This window comes from Vidua macroura, chromosome 26 (assembly GCF_024509145.1).
Source record: "Vidua macroura isolate BioBank_ID:100142 chromosome 26, ASM2450914v1, whole genome shotgun sequence".
Taxonomy (NCBI): domain Eukaryota; kingdom Metazoa; phylum Chordata; class Aves; order Passeriformes; family Viduidae; genus Vidua; species Vidua macroura.
In genome coordinates this window covers 1074512-1091706 of record NC_071596.1, presented here as the reverse complement: position 1 = coordinate 1091706, position 17195 = coordinate 1074512, and the positions used below count along the sequence as shown (strand labels likewise).

At 44.5% G+C, this 17195-nt stretch overlaps 1 protein-coding gene across 5 annotated transcripts in view; it reads left to right on the top strand.

Annotated features, from left to right (window-relative positions):
- Nucleotides 1–15363, top strand: part of CERS4 (ceramide synthase 4) — a 41938-nt gene extending 26575 nt beyond the window's left edge. For all 5 annotated transcript variants that reach the window (XM_053999659.1, XM_053999657.1, XM_053999658.1 and 2 more), the window contains 8 exons: nucleotides 1555–1673; nucleotides 3640–3697; nucleotides 6128–6178; nucleotides 9833–9925; nucleotides 10551–10679; nucleotides 10934–11040; nucleotides 11409–11565; nucleotides 14237–15363. In XM_053999659.1, the coding sequence (XP_053855634.1) occupies nucleotides 1555–1673; nucleotides 3640–3697; nucleotides 6128–6178; nucleotides 9833–9925; nucleotides 10551–10679; nucleotides 10934–11040; nucleotides 11409–11565; nucleotides 14237–14428 (906 nt within the window). In that variant the 3' untranslated portion in view covers nucleotides 14429–15363. The remainder of the gene's footprint in view (nucleotides 1–1554; nucleotides 1674–3639; nucleotides 3698–6127; nucleotides 6179–9832; nucleotides 9926–10550; nucleotides 10680–10933; nucleotides 11041–11408; nucleotides 11566–14236) is intronic.
- Nucleotides 15364–17195: the final 1832 nt, after the last annotated feature.

The window sequence follows — 17195 nt, the reverse complement described above, 5'->3', positions numbered from 1 at the left end:
GTGAACTCTGTGGTAGGAAAAGCAATCTGATTTTATTTCAGCTTGTTTTTGTAGACTTTCTCTTGGCCTCAAAGCAATAGCTGTAAACTCTTACAGAGGATGGGTGAGTAGGGTGCTCACCATGTGTTCCAGTCCCAAGGAACAATCCTACTCCAAACACATTGCTTCACCAAGGCTGTTGCAGCATAGTTTTGCTGCAGTGGGGCATGAGGAGCCCCAGGTCATTCACTACCAGGTTAGAAATAAAGGAGAAGCTAAAATGAAAATGCAAACATTGTTCTGGGTAGTGCAGCCAGCCCATCTCTGCAGCAGTGGGAAGGAGTGTGCTGAGGGACACTTGTCAGTGTGGTTGACCTTCCTCTTGCCTTTCTGTCCCCAAAATCCAAACATTTCTCAGTATAACCGCTTCTACAGCAGAGATCTAACTCAAGACCTGGCTTTGCTAGCAGGTTTTTCCCACACCTGCACCCCTGTTGCACTGAAGTGGTACTTTTCTCCCAGCAGATCTGGGGTACTGGAACAGATCCTCACCATGAGACAGCAGTATAAAATAAAACAGGAACTGCTGCCTGGCTTTCTCCACTCACTGGGTACACCTCAGCCAGTCTACTGGCTCCATCCCCTCCCATGAGCTCTCAAACCACTGTTAGAGGCAGTTTTTACTTGTCCAGTACAATATGAGATTTTACAGTTCTTGGCAGCCATTTCCTGGGAGGAATTCCAAATGATGGAGCAATTGGAGAATGTAAATTAGCATCTCCATTTGTCTCCACCTCCGGAACAGGGCTCAAAAAACAGCGTATCTGAAATCAGCATATCTGAAAATTGGTAATCAATTTATTTTTGTACAGCACGCTCAAAGTATGTCAGCCACTCTCACATGATGATACCAATTCAGGTAAATGCATTCCATGAGAAACTATTGCTTTACTTAAAAAACAAGGTTACTCATGATGACACTTCCAAGTAGGAATATAAAACATGACAGACTCTTAACAGCCTAAGGACAAGAAGGAAGGTAATTGCAGGATTTCTGTGAGTTATATATTGAAGAATTACCCCTAACAGGTTTACCACAAGAGCAGAATATCCAGTAGGAAAATGTTGCCTCTGCTCATGACATCCACTGTGATACTGCGTCAGAATTGCTGAGAGGTGTGACAAGATTCATAAAATATTATTTAAGCTGCAATGATCTTTAATGGAGTGACAGATTGGAAGGATTTGGTCCTTGAGGACAGGGTAAGGCAGTGATTAGGCAGCAAACTCATGCGAGGAGACAAGACCAGTTTGAAACTGGGGAAGTTAACATAAAAAAAAATGAGAAGTTTCAACATTAGTATTTATAACCAATTGATTAGAGGTGAATGGAAAAATTTTCTGCTATCCAAGATCTTTATGCTAGGAGTGGACAGCTTTCAGAAAGATGCCTTAGCCTGAACAGACTTAGGCTGGCCCGGGGCTCCAGCTGGGCTCTGTGGTGGGTCAGATGAGATACTGCCCTGTCTGACCTTTGAATCTGGATCTTAGCTTGCTGCCTCACCTGTTTTCCAGGGTGATCTGCTCAGTTTAGCCAAGCAATGTGACCTGCCAGTGAGGAAGGTGGAGAAGTGGTTCCGGCACCGGAGGAACATGGACCGGCCCAGCCTGTCCAAGAAGTTCAGCGAGGCCTGGTGAGCAGGAGCACAAGCCATGAACTCAGGTTTTCACCAGACCTGAGCTCCACAGACAGCTCACTGCCTCCCCCTGCCCTCCGTCCCTACACAGAGATCCCAGCTCCCTGTTTGCCCTCCATCCCTATGCAGAGAGTATCTTGGTTCTTCCCTGACCCACTTGGCTCTGCTATAACTCTCTGCTGTTTCTCTGTTACAGAAACATTTCTTTCTTTTCCCCTTATTTTCAATCCCAAGTCTCCTTTTACTGCTGTACCTTTATTCCTTACTGGGCCCTTGTTTCTGACTTTTCCTGACTTTGTCACACTGGCATCCTGCTTTGACACACATTTGAACCTGAAAAACTCTCTACTCTCTACATCTTAGTGCTTTGCTGCTGCTTCAGTACCTACTAAAAAGGCATCCTTTCTGTTGCCTTTCCCATAGTTTCCCTTTCTGCATAGATTCCTTCTGCTGCACCTTTTCTGCAACTATTTTGCACACTGTTGCTTTCAAAAGCTACAGGCAGCAGGTTGGATTGGATTCTGCTGCCATTTGTCTTCAGCATCCTGAAAGTCATAAACCGGCACCCTTCCATGAGGGTGAGCATGGAAGTTTGTGAGCAAAGAGCAAAAACTTCCTAGGAAACAGCTGTGTGGAAATCCTCCTTGTTATGTGGAGGCACAAAAATCTCAGGACAGACAGATCTGAATGTCAGTCCTGGCTCAGCTTTCCACAGAAAAGGAGGATTCTCCACAGGTTTGTTGGAACGCCTTATTTACAAGGGGCTGCTCTGCTGTTTGTGTAAGGAATTGGGTTCCCCCAGGAAAGTCACATAAGCAAAAGAAATCATTAAATACCTGGAGTACTATTCATCTATCTAAAAGTGTGTATCTGTATCCATAAGATAGGCATCAACTTTGGGCTCATCAGCACGTGCTCCATTTAACAGTCCACCTGTAATTCAAAACCCTTGCCTAAAAACCCTAATTCAAAAAGAAGAAAAGGATGTGTATTCTTTATTTATAATATTCCATATAGTTAAAATATTTACAAAAACAGTGAATAAGGAGTTGTAAAGCAACAATTTTTATTCTGCCTCCATCTGGATGAAATATCAGCTCTCCCTGCACTCTGATAACTTGTAGTAAATAGTAATAGTAAGTAGGAAACAGTAAATCCTTTTCTGCCTCAGCCCCCTGAGGATAGTGTCCTTCCCCCTCTGTGGCCATGTGCAGTCTGTAGACAGAACGTCTCTCTGATGGGATGTAGCAGCTTTACAGAGTTTATTTTTGTCTTGGAAGTCCTGGGGCTTTCATTGAGAGGTTGAGTGTCTCAAAATGCAGTTATGTCTGAATTGTTATGGAGATTTTAGGAAATTAAAGGACTAGTTTAGACAGTTTTACTCCTTTTAATATTTCCTGTGGTTTGTTTATTAATAACTTGTTTATTCTGTTGGGCTGAAATTCCCCCCATTCCTTACTATGTGTGTGAATATTCAGGTGACCTGCCTTTGCCCACTGAACTGGGCAAAAAGTTTGTATGTACCTCTGTGTGGGTTTAATGTTGGAAAATAATTTCTGACTCCTCACTGCATCAAACATGACAGTAATTAGTTACTGTACATGATAACAAATATAGCAGGCTGGATCTCCCAAGGACTAGGAGAGAGATTGGCACTGTTTCACTTTTACAAATGCATCTGCTACTGCTGGGAAGCTTTGGGATTATTCTACTCAGGATTTTAGTCAGCAAGATTCTTGTGTCCTCTGCCATCTCTACAGCAAAGGAATTGCTCTTTGTGAAGCCTGTGAAATATGCTGATAAAATGCAAAGAGCTGATCCTGTTTTGGTCAAACCTTGAACATAGTAACATGTGTCTTTGCCGTAAAAGTGTTATTCTTTTAATTAGTGTGAGGATACACAGACTTGCAGCTCAGGGGTTAATGAATGGCATTCTAATGTCCTTTGTTTTGTTTGTTTGTAGCTGGAGATTTACATTTTACATCACTTCTTTCTTCACTGGACTCGCTGTCCTGTACGATGTGAGTACACACAATCACCTGCTGTTCTACCCAGACAATGCCTGCAAGAATGGCAGAGTTGGTTGTCAAACATGCCTTTTCAGATCTTCTTCTAGAATTTTTCCATGCAGGTTGGTGTGTATCCCCTGCATAGCACACTTAGGAGACCACAGACATACTGGACCATACTTATTTTAAGGACTCCAGAACCAAGATGTTTCCTATTCCTCTGGCAAAGCAGAAGGCAGCTGGGATTGTATAAAAGTAAATTTCTGCAGGGTAGGAGATAGAACACTTACCTAAGCTGGAAGCTGCACTGCCTGTTTGTGTATTGTATCCAATATTTCTTTAAGGTAAATAAATTTGGCTTCCTTTGGAGCATGGATTGCAATTTAATAATTTTATCTGATAATTTTCTTTTCCTTACCCAGGGTGTGACTGGTTCAGGCTCATGCCTCAGCCTTTTCTCCAATTTGATAGTGAGTTCTCTTGATACAATTTGTACTGCCTCACCAGGCAGAAGTGGTAACAGGAGCCATGGGTATGCTCTTGTCCCTGAGCTGTGGTCACTGAGCTGGGACTAGGGCACTGGCCATCTGCTGCCTCTGTTTTCAAGGTTCCCCTGACTCTTTTGCTGTGTCTGGTTCTCTAGGTGAGCTTTGCAAAAGTCTTCTGGTAGGGTCTGATGAGTTAAGTGATGTAAAATGTGCACATCCCAAGGCAGCAGGCACAAACTCTCCTTGTAACCTCTCACTGTAACATGTGAAGGACTTCTAACTTACACAGACTTCCAAGTCAGATTTTAAGGTACTCAGAGTATGAGGATTAGATGATGAGGTAGCTGAGGAGTGAAGCTGTCTGAACCTGAGCTGCAGTGTTCTGTGGATCTGTACATCAAAACAGAAGACTGTTCTTTGAGACCAGCTATTGAAATTTGGTCTGGATGACCTGCTTAGCATTGTACAAGAGCCCTGTGGCAACAAAATCATATTCGTCAGCATGCTGTCTGTCCATTATATGGATGAAATACCATTTTCACTTTTTGTGACCCATGTCTTTATTCAACACACATCTTACAATTTTCACAAAAAAAAGGGAGACATCCATCCTACATCCTACATCCATCTAGACAGCGCCTCTAGATCCTGTAGCAAATATGCTATTCTGTTACCTAAACTGTACTAAAATGACTACTTTAAAAAGAAGGACAAAGAACCAACATGACAGGCATATATACCTGTGAGATTTCCTGACTTTCACATGTTTACTTTGTAACCTGAGTAGCTTTTAAACATGGATTTGTTTTTGTGAAACCACCTTCTTTCTTTAGGAAAAAAGCAAATGTTTAAATTCTGCATTAGTAGTTTTGGACTGATAGCAAAAATCTCTGCCCGTAAAACAGCCTGTAACAAAGGAAAGTTATCTTCCAGTAGGCCGCCAGAAATCAGCTATATTTGCTGAGAACAGAGGAATGATGAAATTCAGGGATCTGGAGTTCCTTTCTAGTTTAGGTAAAGAGTATGCCATAGTTGTTTCATAGTTTTTGCTTTGTGCTTTCTGGTTCTATATCACACATCTCTCCTGGTTCTACACAAGTATTTGCTGTAAATTCTATTCCCAACCTCACTCCCAGTCAGCAGGGACTGTGTCTGTTCCAAATTACCACTGCACCTAAAACTACTGCCTCCTGCTTTGCCTCTGCATCGCCCACACACCAGCGGTGCTCAGTGGGAAGAAGAAATGCTGCCTTCTTGCCTCAGCTCTGATACCTGGAGCCCTGTAGAACTTAAAGAAAACTAGGTGCAAGGCATTGCTGTGTTCTGTGAGCTCTGACCCAGCCTGGGCACAGCTCCAGACAGAGCATGCTCAGTGCAGGGAGGACCCTTGGGGACCTTAGTTGCCATGTTTCTATGAAGGTTTCAACACTGCCAAGTTCTAAACTAACAATTTTCTATTGAACAGAGTAGGATATTTTCAGAGGTTCATTACTTAACAAACTGCAGCATAACATTCACTGTTAAAGGAAAAACCACATACCTGACACACCAGTTTTCAGCCTTCTATCCACATTTAAGTGTCATTGTCTAAATCACAGATATTTCTATTTAAATACTTGTAAGATTATTTTTAAATGCTCAAAACATCACCACCACCTCAAGCTTGTAGAAGATGGCAAAAAGTTGGGAGAGGTCTTCTCTGAGCTATTTTATTTGGAACGGCTAAATAGTGTGTGAGATTCCAGGCAAATAGCCACAATTTGGAAATGTCACAAGCAGATGCAAGTCCTTGTAGTGGAAATGTCTTGGCAATTGGATTCTAGACAGTGAGACCAACTCTGCCTGTAATAAAATACAACAAAGTCTACAGTAGTAACAAACTAAAGGAATTAGACAACTGATAAGAAAAGAACTCCTCTGATATTCTCACGTACATGTTGCATTTTTGTTGCAGAAGCCTTGGCTTTGGGACCACAGAGAGTGCTGGACAGGATATCCACAACAGGTGAGTCATACAAGAAAGAAAATTGCTGTTAGAAAATTGCTCTCATCTGGAGAGAACATCTTTGTACCTGGTATCATCTAATGCAAGAGAAGATGAATTGGCAGAGCACTTTGTCACTACCAAGAGAAAATGAAGACTTATGTTCCAGGGATTTTGTTTGACAGTCAAAGCTAGAGCAAGACCCCTTGACTGTGTGTGGAGGTTGCAAACCCATAAAGGGAAAAGTAATGCCCAATTCTAACAGTGTGAGGCAGAGGAAATGTAACGGGACAAATGACTGAAGAGTGAGGCAGTGCCTTAGAGGATGAGTCTCTGAACAATCCAGTATTGCAAGAAGGCAAAAATTTTAGGGGCAAATCTGTAGTTCTTTGTAAAAATTAAACCATACAAACAAGTGGGGCTTGAATAGGAATGTAAGACTGCAAGGGTCACTCAGCTCCCTCTGTCTCCTGCTCTGTACACCTGTGGTACATGTCTTGTCAAAAACAGTGGGAGCCTCCATAATGGCACACTGTGATGGACTGACCCTGGCTGGCCACAGTGTACCCACCAAGCCCACTTTTCTCTCCCCTCCTCAAATGGAAAGTGGGGAGAAAATATAGCAAAAGGCTCGTGGGTTGAGATAAGGACAGGGAGAGAGCATCCCTGGTTACCATCACAGGTAAAACAGGCTTGACTTGGGGAAAAATTATTTTAATTTACTGTTAATCAAATAAGAGTTAGTTTAAGAAGAAATAAGCCCAAATCTTAAAAACACCTTCCCTTCCCTTCTTCCTGGGCTTAACCTCACCCCCACATTCTCCACCTCCTCCCCTGCAGTGGTGCAGCGAGATGTGGAATGGGGGTTGTGGTCAGTCCATTGCACCTTGTCTCTGCTGCTCCTTCTTCCTGCTCTGGTAGCAGGGTTCTCCAGTGGGAGACAGCTCTCCATGAACCTCTCCACTGTGGATCCTTTGCACAGGATGCAGTCTGTTAGGAATGGACTGCTCCATCGTGGGTCCACCACAGGTCCACAGGTGCTGCCAGGAGCTTGCCCCAGCACAGAGTCTCCACAGGCTCAGAGTTTCCTTAGGCCACATCCCCCCGCTCTAGTCAGGGGTCCTTCACGGACTGCAGGTGGATTTCTGCTCCCCGTGGACCTCTGTGGGCTGCAGGGGCACAGCCTGTATGACCATGACCTGCTGGGAATCTCTGCTCCAGCACCAGGAGCTCCTCCTCCTGTTGCACTGACCTGAGGGTCTACAGAGCCGTATCTCATAGTCTCACACCTCTCTCCACACTCTTTCCCAGCAGTTTTTTCCATTCTTAAATACATTTCCTCAAGCCAATGCCACTATCATTCATGGAGCCAGCAGCAGATCCATCTTGGAGGTGTCTGGAGCTGGCTCTGTTGGACAGGGAGCAGCTTCTGGCATCTCACAGCAGCCGCCCCTGCCCCCACCCCGCTACCAAAACCCTTCCATGTAAATCCAACACACACCAATTTTCCAACATTTGTAACAACCAGAAAAGACCAAAACCAGGGCTGGTCATGTCCCACTGGCAAAGAGCAAGTCAAGGACAAACCTGTGTATTAGCAGGAACAACAAATGTATTAATTTACAATTTCTACTAAACAGACCATGTCCTGTGCTACAGACAATGACAAAAGAAACACCAGTTCTTCCAAATAGTCTGATCTTTGGGGGAAAAGAAATAGCTTCTGATCCAGACCTCCTGCTAGGATAACCTGGAGTGTGACCAGCACATACCAGCTAGGGAGATGTTCATATCCTCCCTGGAAGCCCCAGGGCATCCAGCTGTTCTTCCTCTTGTGGCCAGTTTCTGGTGCTACAAAGGAAAACAAAGTAAAATTTATGAAGGCCATAAATAACGAGTTGGTATTAGGGAGGACAATACTTCATGTTCCTTTGAAAATGGTTGCAAAGCCCCTTTAGTGATAGTAATTATTTATCAAATAGATTCAGGTTTAAGGAGGTCATGTAATGCAACAACAGCAAAAATTGCATGTTAAGTAACAAGATCTTGCTGAGTGGGTCTAAGCTTTCCGTTTCCCAGCTGTAAAAGCCCAGATAATTTACCCAAAAGAATGTGAATTACATTTCCTGCTGGGGTTGGATTTTTCCCCCCATTAGTTTGATTAAACTGGAAATTTGTGACAGAGTGCAGAGTATCTGATGCGTCTTCAAGCCTAAAAAGGGAATGATTTATTCAGCTACTCCTTTTCCACCAAAATGAATTTGTTTATGTAGTTTTTAAAACTCTGTACTGTCTGCTCAGGAATCTGAATAATGCTGAAGAAATCCTAAAAATATTAATGATCTTCATGGTGGTTCCCTAAATGTTTGACTTGGTAAAGTTGAATTTCCCCTGCTGTTTGATTTAATCTTGGCACAGATGACATTTAGTGAGTGAGTGTGTTGTTCAGTTGAACTATTTCCCCCTGTAGCTGCAGGAGCTAGCTTTGTTGATTAAGTTGTAGTATTGGGTTTTCACTGCCTGTTTTTGGTAGCAGGAGGCTACAGAGGTGGCTTCTGTAGGAAGTTGCCAGAACCCTCCTCCATGTCCAGCAGAGGCAATCCCTGGTGGCTCCAAGTTGAACATGCCACTGGCCAAGGCTGGGCCAATTAGAAATAGCGGTAACACCTCTGTGATAACAGATTTAAAAAGAAAGAAAAAAAAAAAAAAAGTTATTGCACAGTTGTATTTGCAGCCAGAGAAGAGCAGGCTGAGAACATGGGAGAGGAACAACTCTGCAGACACCAAGGGCAGTGGAGAAGGAGGGGCAGGAGGTGCTCCAGGTGCGGGAGCTGAGGTTCCTGTGCAGGCTGTGCAGGGTGAAGCAGCTGTGCCCCTGCAGCCCATGTGGATCCACAGGGGATGCAGAGACCCACCTGCAACCCATGGAGGAGGAGCCCACACCAGAGTAGGGGGATGCCTGAGAGGAAGCTGTGGCCTCGTGGGAGACCCATGGAGAGAGGAGCCCTGCTCCCATGCTGGAGCAGCCTGTCCTTGAAGGAGTCACCCCATGAAAGAGTGATCCCCACTGCAGCAGTTTGGGAAGGACTGTTTTCCATGGGATGAACTTATGTTGTGCCAGTTCGCAGAGAGCTGTTTCCTGTGGGATAGACTCACACTGGAGAAGTTCATGAAGAACTGTTTCCCATGGGAGGGACCCCACAGTGCAGCAGGGGAACCATTCCTCTCCCTGAGCAGCAGGAGAAGCCATGGGTGCTGAACTGACCATAACCCCCATTCCCATCTCCTTGCATCACTGGGGTATGAGGTAGAGCTGGGAAGGAGGGAGGAGCAGGGGGAAAGGTGTTTCTAAGGGTTTATTTCACTTCTCACGATCGTGCTCTGATTTTGTTAGCAATTAACTTAATTCATATCTGTAATTAGAGTCTGTTTTGCCCAGGACTATATTTGATGAGTAATCTGTCCTGGTCCTTATCTCAGCTCATGAACCCTTTGTTATATTTTCTCCCCTCTGTCCAGCTGTGCATGGGAGTGACAGAGTGGCTTTGGTGGCTGCCTGGCATCCAGTCAGCATCAACCCACCATAGTTGTCTTTTGCCTTGGAAGGAGTTTTCACTTGCAGCCCTTGCATTAATGTATCTGGTGGGTGTTTCCCTGTGTCTCCCTCTCCCACAGCCTCTCCAGCCCTCCCTGTTCTGGTACTACATGCTGGAGCTCTCCTTCTACTGGTCACTGGTCTTCACCTTGCCTTTTGACGTGAAGAGGAAGGTGAGTGGCAGTCTCAGGGGAGAATCAAGTACAAACAGGACACAAGCTGAACACTTAGGAGAGTGATCTCTAAGAGCATGTGTACAGTGCTAGTCAAGGTTTTGTGGCACTCTCTCCTTGCTCATTCACAGGAATTTTCATTCCCACTCATTGGCTTTCTCTACTCTGGGAAGTGGAGAACACCAACCCTGATATAGAAAGGTACAAAGTACTGCAGAGTTCTCAATCCAAACTTAAAATCCAAATATAAAAATTGCTCTTCTGTAATTCTTCTAGGCTGCACTGATCATAGAGACAGGAAAAGAGGTGGTTCTCTGCCAGTAAAGATGCTTGTGTTCCTGGTGCCAGTGTCCCAACAGACATCAGGCCATGACTGGTGGGGGGAAAGAATGTTCTTTGTTGTGAGATCCTCAGTTTACACCACGAGCTCTTCATTCCTGGGTCTCTTGGTTGCCTACATTTCTAGAATGCATTTGGAAAAATTATTACATGGGCAAGACTTGGTAGTGGGAGGTTTCTTAAGCACTAGGTAGAGAGATATCATTGCTACCTGCAGGAGCCATGCTTGGACTGAGGCAGGAGGTGCATTATGTATTTTATGCTCTGCTGTTCCTCTTCTCATCAGGATTTCAAGGAGCAGATAGTCCATCATGCTGCAACCATCTTCCTGATCAGTTTTTCATACTGTGCCAACTACATCCGCATTGGGACACTGGTGATGGTGATTCATGATGCTTCTGATTGCTTCCTAGAGGTGAGCCAGGCAGACCCTAATCAGCAGTGGTGCTCTTCAGTCACAGAATGTCCTTCTATCTAACACAGGCCAAACACTGGGGTATTCCACAGATCCTTCTGCTGCTCTGCTGACCCAGCAAAGGGTGCCCAGCTGAGAGCTGGGCAGAGCTGTGGTTACCTGCATGCAGGTTGTGTCATACCTGTCTCATTAACCCCCTGGAATGCGTGCAGATGCTGTCTTGGCTGCTGTATAATTGTTATTTCTCCTTCCAGCCAACTAAGATATTCAATTACATGAAGTGGAAAAAAACTTGTGACAGCCTCTTTATGATCTTCTCAGCTGTTTTCCTGATCAGCCGCCTGGTCATTTACCCCTACACGTGAGTCTGCTGCAGTGAGGGACATAGAAAAGCTGCTTTCTGAGAGACAGGACAATCACCTGGGTGCTGCAGCCTTTGTTTTTTGTCCTGGAGCATGTGTTCCTCCCCTTTGCACATGGGTGCCACATGGCTGTTGTACTTGCCTTGGGGGTAAACAAGGCTGCTCTTTGGGTTCATGGAGCAGTCCTGGAGCCCTGGGCCAGTGGCTTCATCCCGTGTACACTATCAGTGTACACCTGATAGCTGGGATAGGTAAAGATGGAAGCGGCTGATCTGAAACGTCCTCTGTGACTACAAATTTCTGGGGCTTAATTGTGGCCCTGTTAACAACAAGCTTTCTCTGCACTGCAATCCCCTCTCTTTTTCAGAGTGCTTTATAACACCTACTATTACTCCATGGAGATATTCCAGCCCTTCTTTGGATATTACTTTGTGAATGTTCTCCTGATAATTCTGCAGCTGCTCCATGTCTTCTGGTCCTGCCTAATTATTCACATGGTCTGCAAGTTCATCCTCCAGGGCACGGTATGCATCAGTTTGTGCTATCCTTTACATCACATGGGGAGGGAGGGTCCACCTAGACTGCTTGAGAATACAGGGGTCCATCTGGCATGGATTCCTTATTGTTCTATTGAAATTATACATGTATGTTTCCAACAGTGAGATGGAAGGAAATGCAGTTATATTAGGGAAAGTTGACCAAAAAATTTTTATTAATCACTACAATATTGGGTCCACTTCTGATGCTTGTATTCAACAAAAGTATGGATTGGACTCCAGGAGAGATGTCTGTGAACAAAACCAGTGACATCTGAGTAAAAATCCCAACACTTTGTGCAGTGTGATTTGCATTTGTAACAAGACTAAGAAATCAAGGAAGAGGAAATTGTCATGATTGGTGAGGTCAGTGCAGAAGTGTTTCCCTTACTGTAGAGGATTTTTTATTACAATTGTGTTACGGTGCTGTAGATTCCACACAGTAGGTATTTCTGTCTCAAGCAGCTGCCTGGGCTCTTCCTCCAGCAGTGGAGGGCAACAGGCGTGCCCAAATTATGATCCATTCCATACTTCACCTGGCAGTGCTGCTCAACAGGCACAGAGCAACCAGAGATGAGTATCTGAGCTCCAGCTGTATAAACTGAAATGGAATGCATCCCACATCCCACTCTTTCTGGCCTGTAGTATTTGCTGCAAGACCAAAGTGCTGCTCAGCATGAAATTCTTCCCAAAATCAAAGCCATGACTGGCCACATGCCAAGGATGCAGTCCAAAGGTGACCAGTCAGTGCCTTGTGGGAACTGACCTCAGAGCCCAGGCTGATTTGTTTTATTAGTATCCAACTGAGGAATTCTGTCTTACAGGAACTGAGAGCAAGCATTAAAGGCTCCTCTTTATCCTGATTGTTCCCATTTTCTTTATCTGCCTTCCCTTAAGGTAGTACAGAGCAAATTACTTGCAGATCAGGAAACAGGGCTGGAAATGAGGACACAACTGAAGACAGCCTTTTACTGTTTTCCTAGTTTTTGTGAGGGCTGAATTAACCACTGCAGTTACTGTAGTGTAAAATGATGAGGTAATAAATAGTCTTATTAGAAAGTAAAAACCATCAGGGAGGAAAATCCTGAAGCGTATCCAGAATTTTTCCTATTTTATCTAAAATGGATACGCCAGATTTGTTATAAAAATATATTTGAAAACTTTCTATACTGAGCAGTAAAAAGCAAAAAAGAATTGTTCTAGACAGATCTGTTTCAATGACAATATTTAGTAGCCCAAAGCAATATCAGCAAGAATACAGGACCAGGAAATTCTCTCTTTGAGAGCCACGAAACTTTTGCTGCAATCAGTTAATGTTCTTCTTGCAGGCCTTTCTGGTCTCCACAGTTTTCCTCTCTGGCTACAGGATAATCTTTACCACCTTTTCACATGATGTTTCCTAATCCCAAGTAATTAGAACTCAGCCTAGATCCTGAAGTACAAGTTTCATTCCCTCATAGAGGGAGCAGCTTTATAGTTCCTTTGGGAATCTTGCCAGATTTAAGGCCTCAGCCACATTCTCTGGCTATAAATGGATATATTTAGAAATATTGACTACGATTTGTCCTTATGCTGCAGGTCCAGACTCCTGTATATTTCCTGATCTGTCAGTTCCAGAGTGATCCAAGGTGCAGGTTGTCCACAGCAGATACTATCTCCCACCCGTATTGTCCTTGGAGGCAGATTGAATTCAGTGCAAATTTAGATTTTTACAAATCCTGTCTGCATCTGGTTGTAGTGATCTCTGGAAAGAGCATGAGCTGAAATAGAGTTCTCAATATGCACTGGGAGATCTCAAGAAGAATGGACAGCCATAAATGGAGACTAAATTTCTGGACAGCACCTGATTTTCCCCTGAGCAGTTTCTAAAGCTGATATCACAGAAGGGGTTTGCAGATTTCCCTCTGTCCAACAAGGAGTGTGACACTGAATTTGTCCCCAGTATTGGCATCTTATATGGCAGAGTAGAGACAGCCTGAGTAGCCTGGAAGTGCTGAGCTGCTTTTTTCTAAGCTGTCGTTTTATCCCGTTATTTATTTTTTGCCTTCCTTTTAAGGCAGTTAATTAAATACTTACAGAAGTGGATTACAGGTCTCTCAGTCAATAAACAGCAAGAGGAAAAGCCTGACCATAAAACTGAATGTAGTCAGAGTGGAGTGGCTTTGTGTTGAGCCTTTGGGAAGCATGTGTTTCCAGCCTGTCCCAAGCAGTATTGTCAGCCTGTAGCCACCCAGGCCATGTAGGCAGAAGTTAGCTCCTTGTCCCTTTTGGAAAGTGTAAAATAACTTGATTAGCTGCCTCCCCCATCCTTCTCTCTCATGCTGATGACCACAGCAGTGTGGATCTCCTCAGGCTCACACAGTTGTCCTCAGTCCTGAGCATTTGTGGTTTTGTTCTGCTTCACAGCCTGTAATTCCTAATTTCAGGAATTATGTGTATCAGGAATATGTATCAGGATCACAGATGAGATTCCAGTGAGACTGAAAGCAAAGAGGCAGGGAGAATCTCTTCCCAAGGGTAATGGAAAAGCTGAAGGGACAGAGCAGGACTGTGCTGAGTGGCTGGCGCAGCAGGTGCATGGTCAGCCTGTGGCTCAGCCATCGCTGCTGCTTGTGCAACTGCTGTGTTTATCTGGCTTCTCACTCACCTGCCTTTGTAGATGGAAAAGGACATGAGAAGTGACACAGAAGAAAGTGACAAGGATGAAGAAAGAGATAAAATTAGAGAAAAGGAGAAAAATGGGATCACATGTTTCAGCAACGTCACAAGCAATGGTTACATCCAGAGGAATGGATCTGAGCCCCTGGACAACAGAGCCCACCGTGCCAATGGCCATGCCAAGGAAAGATAGCTGCTGTCCTGTGCTGCTGGCTTGGCCTCCAGCGACCCCAGGCCACCATCTGTAGAAAGAGTTTTGCTCACTGTGTAGATTAACTGGAGTGCAATTGCAGTATTGTAGCTGAATTCCTGCTTCTCATAAACCAAAGTGTTTATTGTCAGTGGATATTTGAAGGAATTTTTTTGTCTTCCTTCAGTAAAAGCTTACTATAGGTTGTAGCCTCAAAACAGATAGCAAGGGATCAAAGTGGTTTGACTTGTATTGAGACTGTACCATAATTGTTGTCAATTGTGTTAATCTTGAAAAATACTTTAAAATAAGAAGGTGGATAAACTCTGGCAGTGTCAAGTTTTACCCACCTAATATTTGATAGGAATCATTTTAGCCTGGATCAGCCTCTGGAGGCCCTGGCCTATTGCCAGTGATTATTATGGCTGACAAGTGACAAATCTTACCACTGGGATACCTCTTCTGAGAAAACAGGTGCCCTGTATACATTTACGAAATTAAAACTGAGCATAGTGAAATGAAAGCTTTTGGAAAGGCATAAGATAAAACATACTCTTCTCAAAGGAAGTACTCTTTGTGCCAGTGACCAGTTTTTTGTAATGGTATGGATCTCAGTCCCTGCTTATTGCCCCTAAGGAGGGAGCTCCAAAGCCCAGGCTGGAGGAGTACTCACACAAATCACATTGGAAGAGCTGGGAAATCCAGACAGATGTTTTTCAACACTTAGGAGTTGGACTTGATGATCCTTGTGGGTCCGTTCCAACACATAATATTCTGTAATTCTGTGATAATTGGTAGTTGGAAGCACGTGTTCTGTATGCTGTGATCTGAGGTCTCACCTCTCTGTAGGTGCTGTGCTCAGGAGGGATATTGAAATGATACATCATTTTGTACTACTGAATGTAAATGTTCTTTATAAATTACTTTAAAAGGTTTGATCATCTGGTCTCTTTTCTACTTCTTTAACCACCAGGAGGTAAACCTGGCTGGCTGCACCTTACAGGTGGATGTGTGATGAGGGAGACCCATGTGGGTGCCATTGCCAAGGGGAAGATGTTGCCTGCACAGGACACACAGCCACACTGAGCCATGCCAGTAAAGACCTGCAGCTGCCAGGTTTGTGTCCTGCTCAGTAAGACTGTGTTTGGCCCTGGAACAAGGAACAATTTGGGACACCCCTACACTAGATCTAGGGGCAGGCCAGGTTACTTGGTACTGCCAGGACAATGGCAAGTCCAAGATGGCAACACTGGGGAGGTGCTTTGGCCTTGCAAGGGTAGGAGGAGAGAAATTAATATCTATTCTTCTTCTTTTGTGAGGTTTTAGGAGGTTTGGGAAGATCCCTGTTGTAAAATCACATCACCTCTCCTCCGAGGAGCAGAATGCTTCCCAGAGGCTGCATAATGCTCAGTGGAGCCAGTGTATGTTAATGCCTGCTGGATTTGGTTCTCAGGGCTTTGTTGTGTCCCTGAAGATTGAGATAAGCTTGTTAGGAGGCAAATCTGGTTCTTATGAAAGATACATCAAGTATGCGGGAGAGCTGTTGGATTTGAAAATTACTGAGTGCTGCCTTTAGCTGAGCATAACAGTGATGAGTCATGAGATATATCAGCTGCTGAATTTGTTTTCTTGCCATCAACTTGCTAAGTCTTGAAGAAGCATTCAGCTTCCTCCCTGCACTGCTCCATCTTCTCTCTTTATGTTTGCTCCAGGGCTGGGAAGCTTCAGAGTAGTGTGATAGTTTAAGAATTTACTGTATCTATCGCCTGCTCTCTTCACACATGGGGCATCACAGCTCCACCCACAGGACAGATGTTGTAGAAAACTTGCAGCAAGTCTGCCACTTGTGTGCTGAGAAACCCAGCAGAGCATATCATGGAACCACCAAATCCATTAGATTGGGGAAGGCCGCTGAGATCATCAAGTACAGCCTGTGACCAGTCACCACTTTGTCAGTCAGAGCAGAGTCCAGTCACTTCTTAACTACCTCCAGGGATGGTGATTCCACCACCTCCCTGGGCAACCCATTCCAATGTTTAACAATCCCTTCCATGAAAAAATTCTTCTTGATGTCCAACCCATACGTCCCCTGGCATGGCTTGAGTTCATTTCCTCTGTTCCTGTCACTTGTTACTTGGGAGCAGAGCCCAACTCCCACCTGGCTGCACCCTCCTGTTCGGGAGTTGTAGAGAGTGAGATCACCCTGTCCCTCCTTTTCTCCAGGCTGAGCCCTCCCCCAGCTCCCTCAGCTTCTCCTCATAGGACTTACTCTCTAATGGAGAGTTCTGTCTCCAGATGGAGCACCGGGCACCGCAGCAGGTGCTCTCTTTTCCCCATACTTTTATCCCCCCATATGCACAGACGAGATGTGCATCACACAGTGTGTGCCCACATAATGTTAGTGAGCAACTGTGGGAGATGAGGCATGCAGCTCCAGGTGAGCCATGAGAAAAAGAGCATATATAAATGCTTCCAGGTTGCTGTGAGGTGGGTGAGTCAAGGCTGGCACAGTGTGGCCTCCAGCCTGCCCTAGCCCAAAATTATGGCTGACATGAATCTGCTGACTCCAGTAGATGTGGACATCTGGTGCTGTTTTGGATCTTGTTTTAAGAATAATTTGGCACTGTTGTTTCCTTCTTCCTGCACAGAGTAAATTTCAAAGATCTCCATTATCACATTGTTTCACCTTATTTAACATTATTTTATTCAGAAATGTATGCCCAAGGGAACCTCTTCTTGGATGCCTGTACTTGGAACAACATTGCTTTTC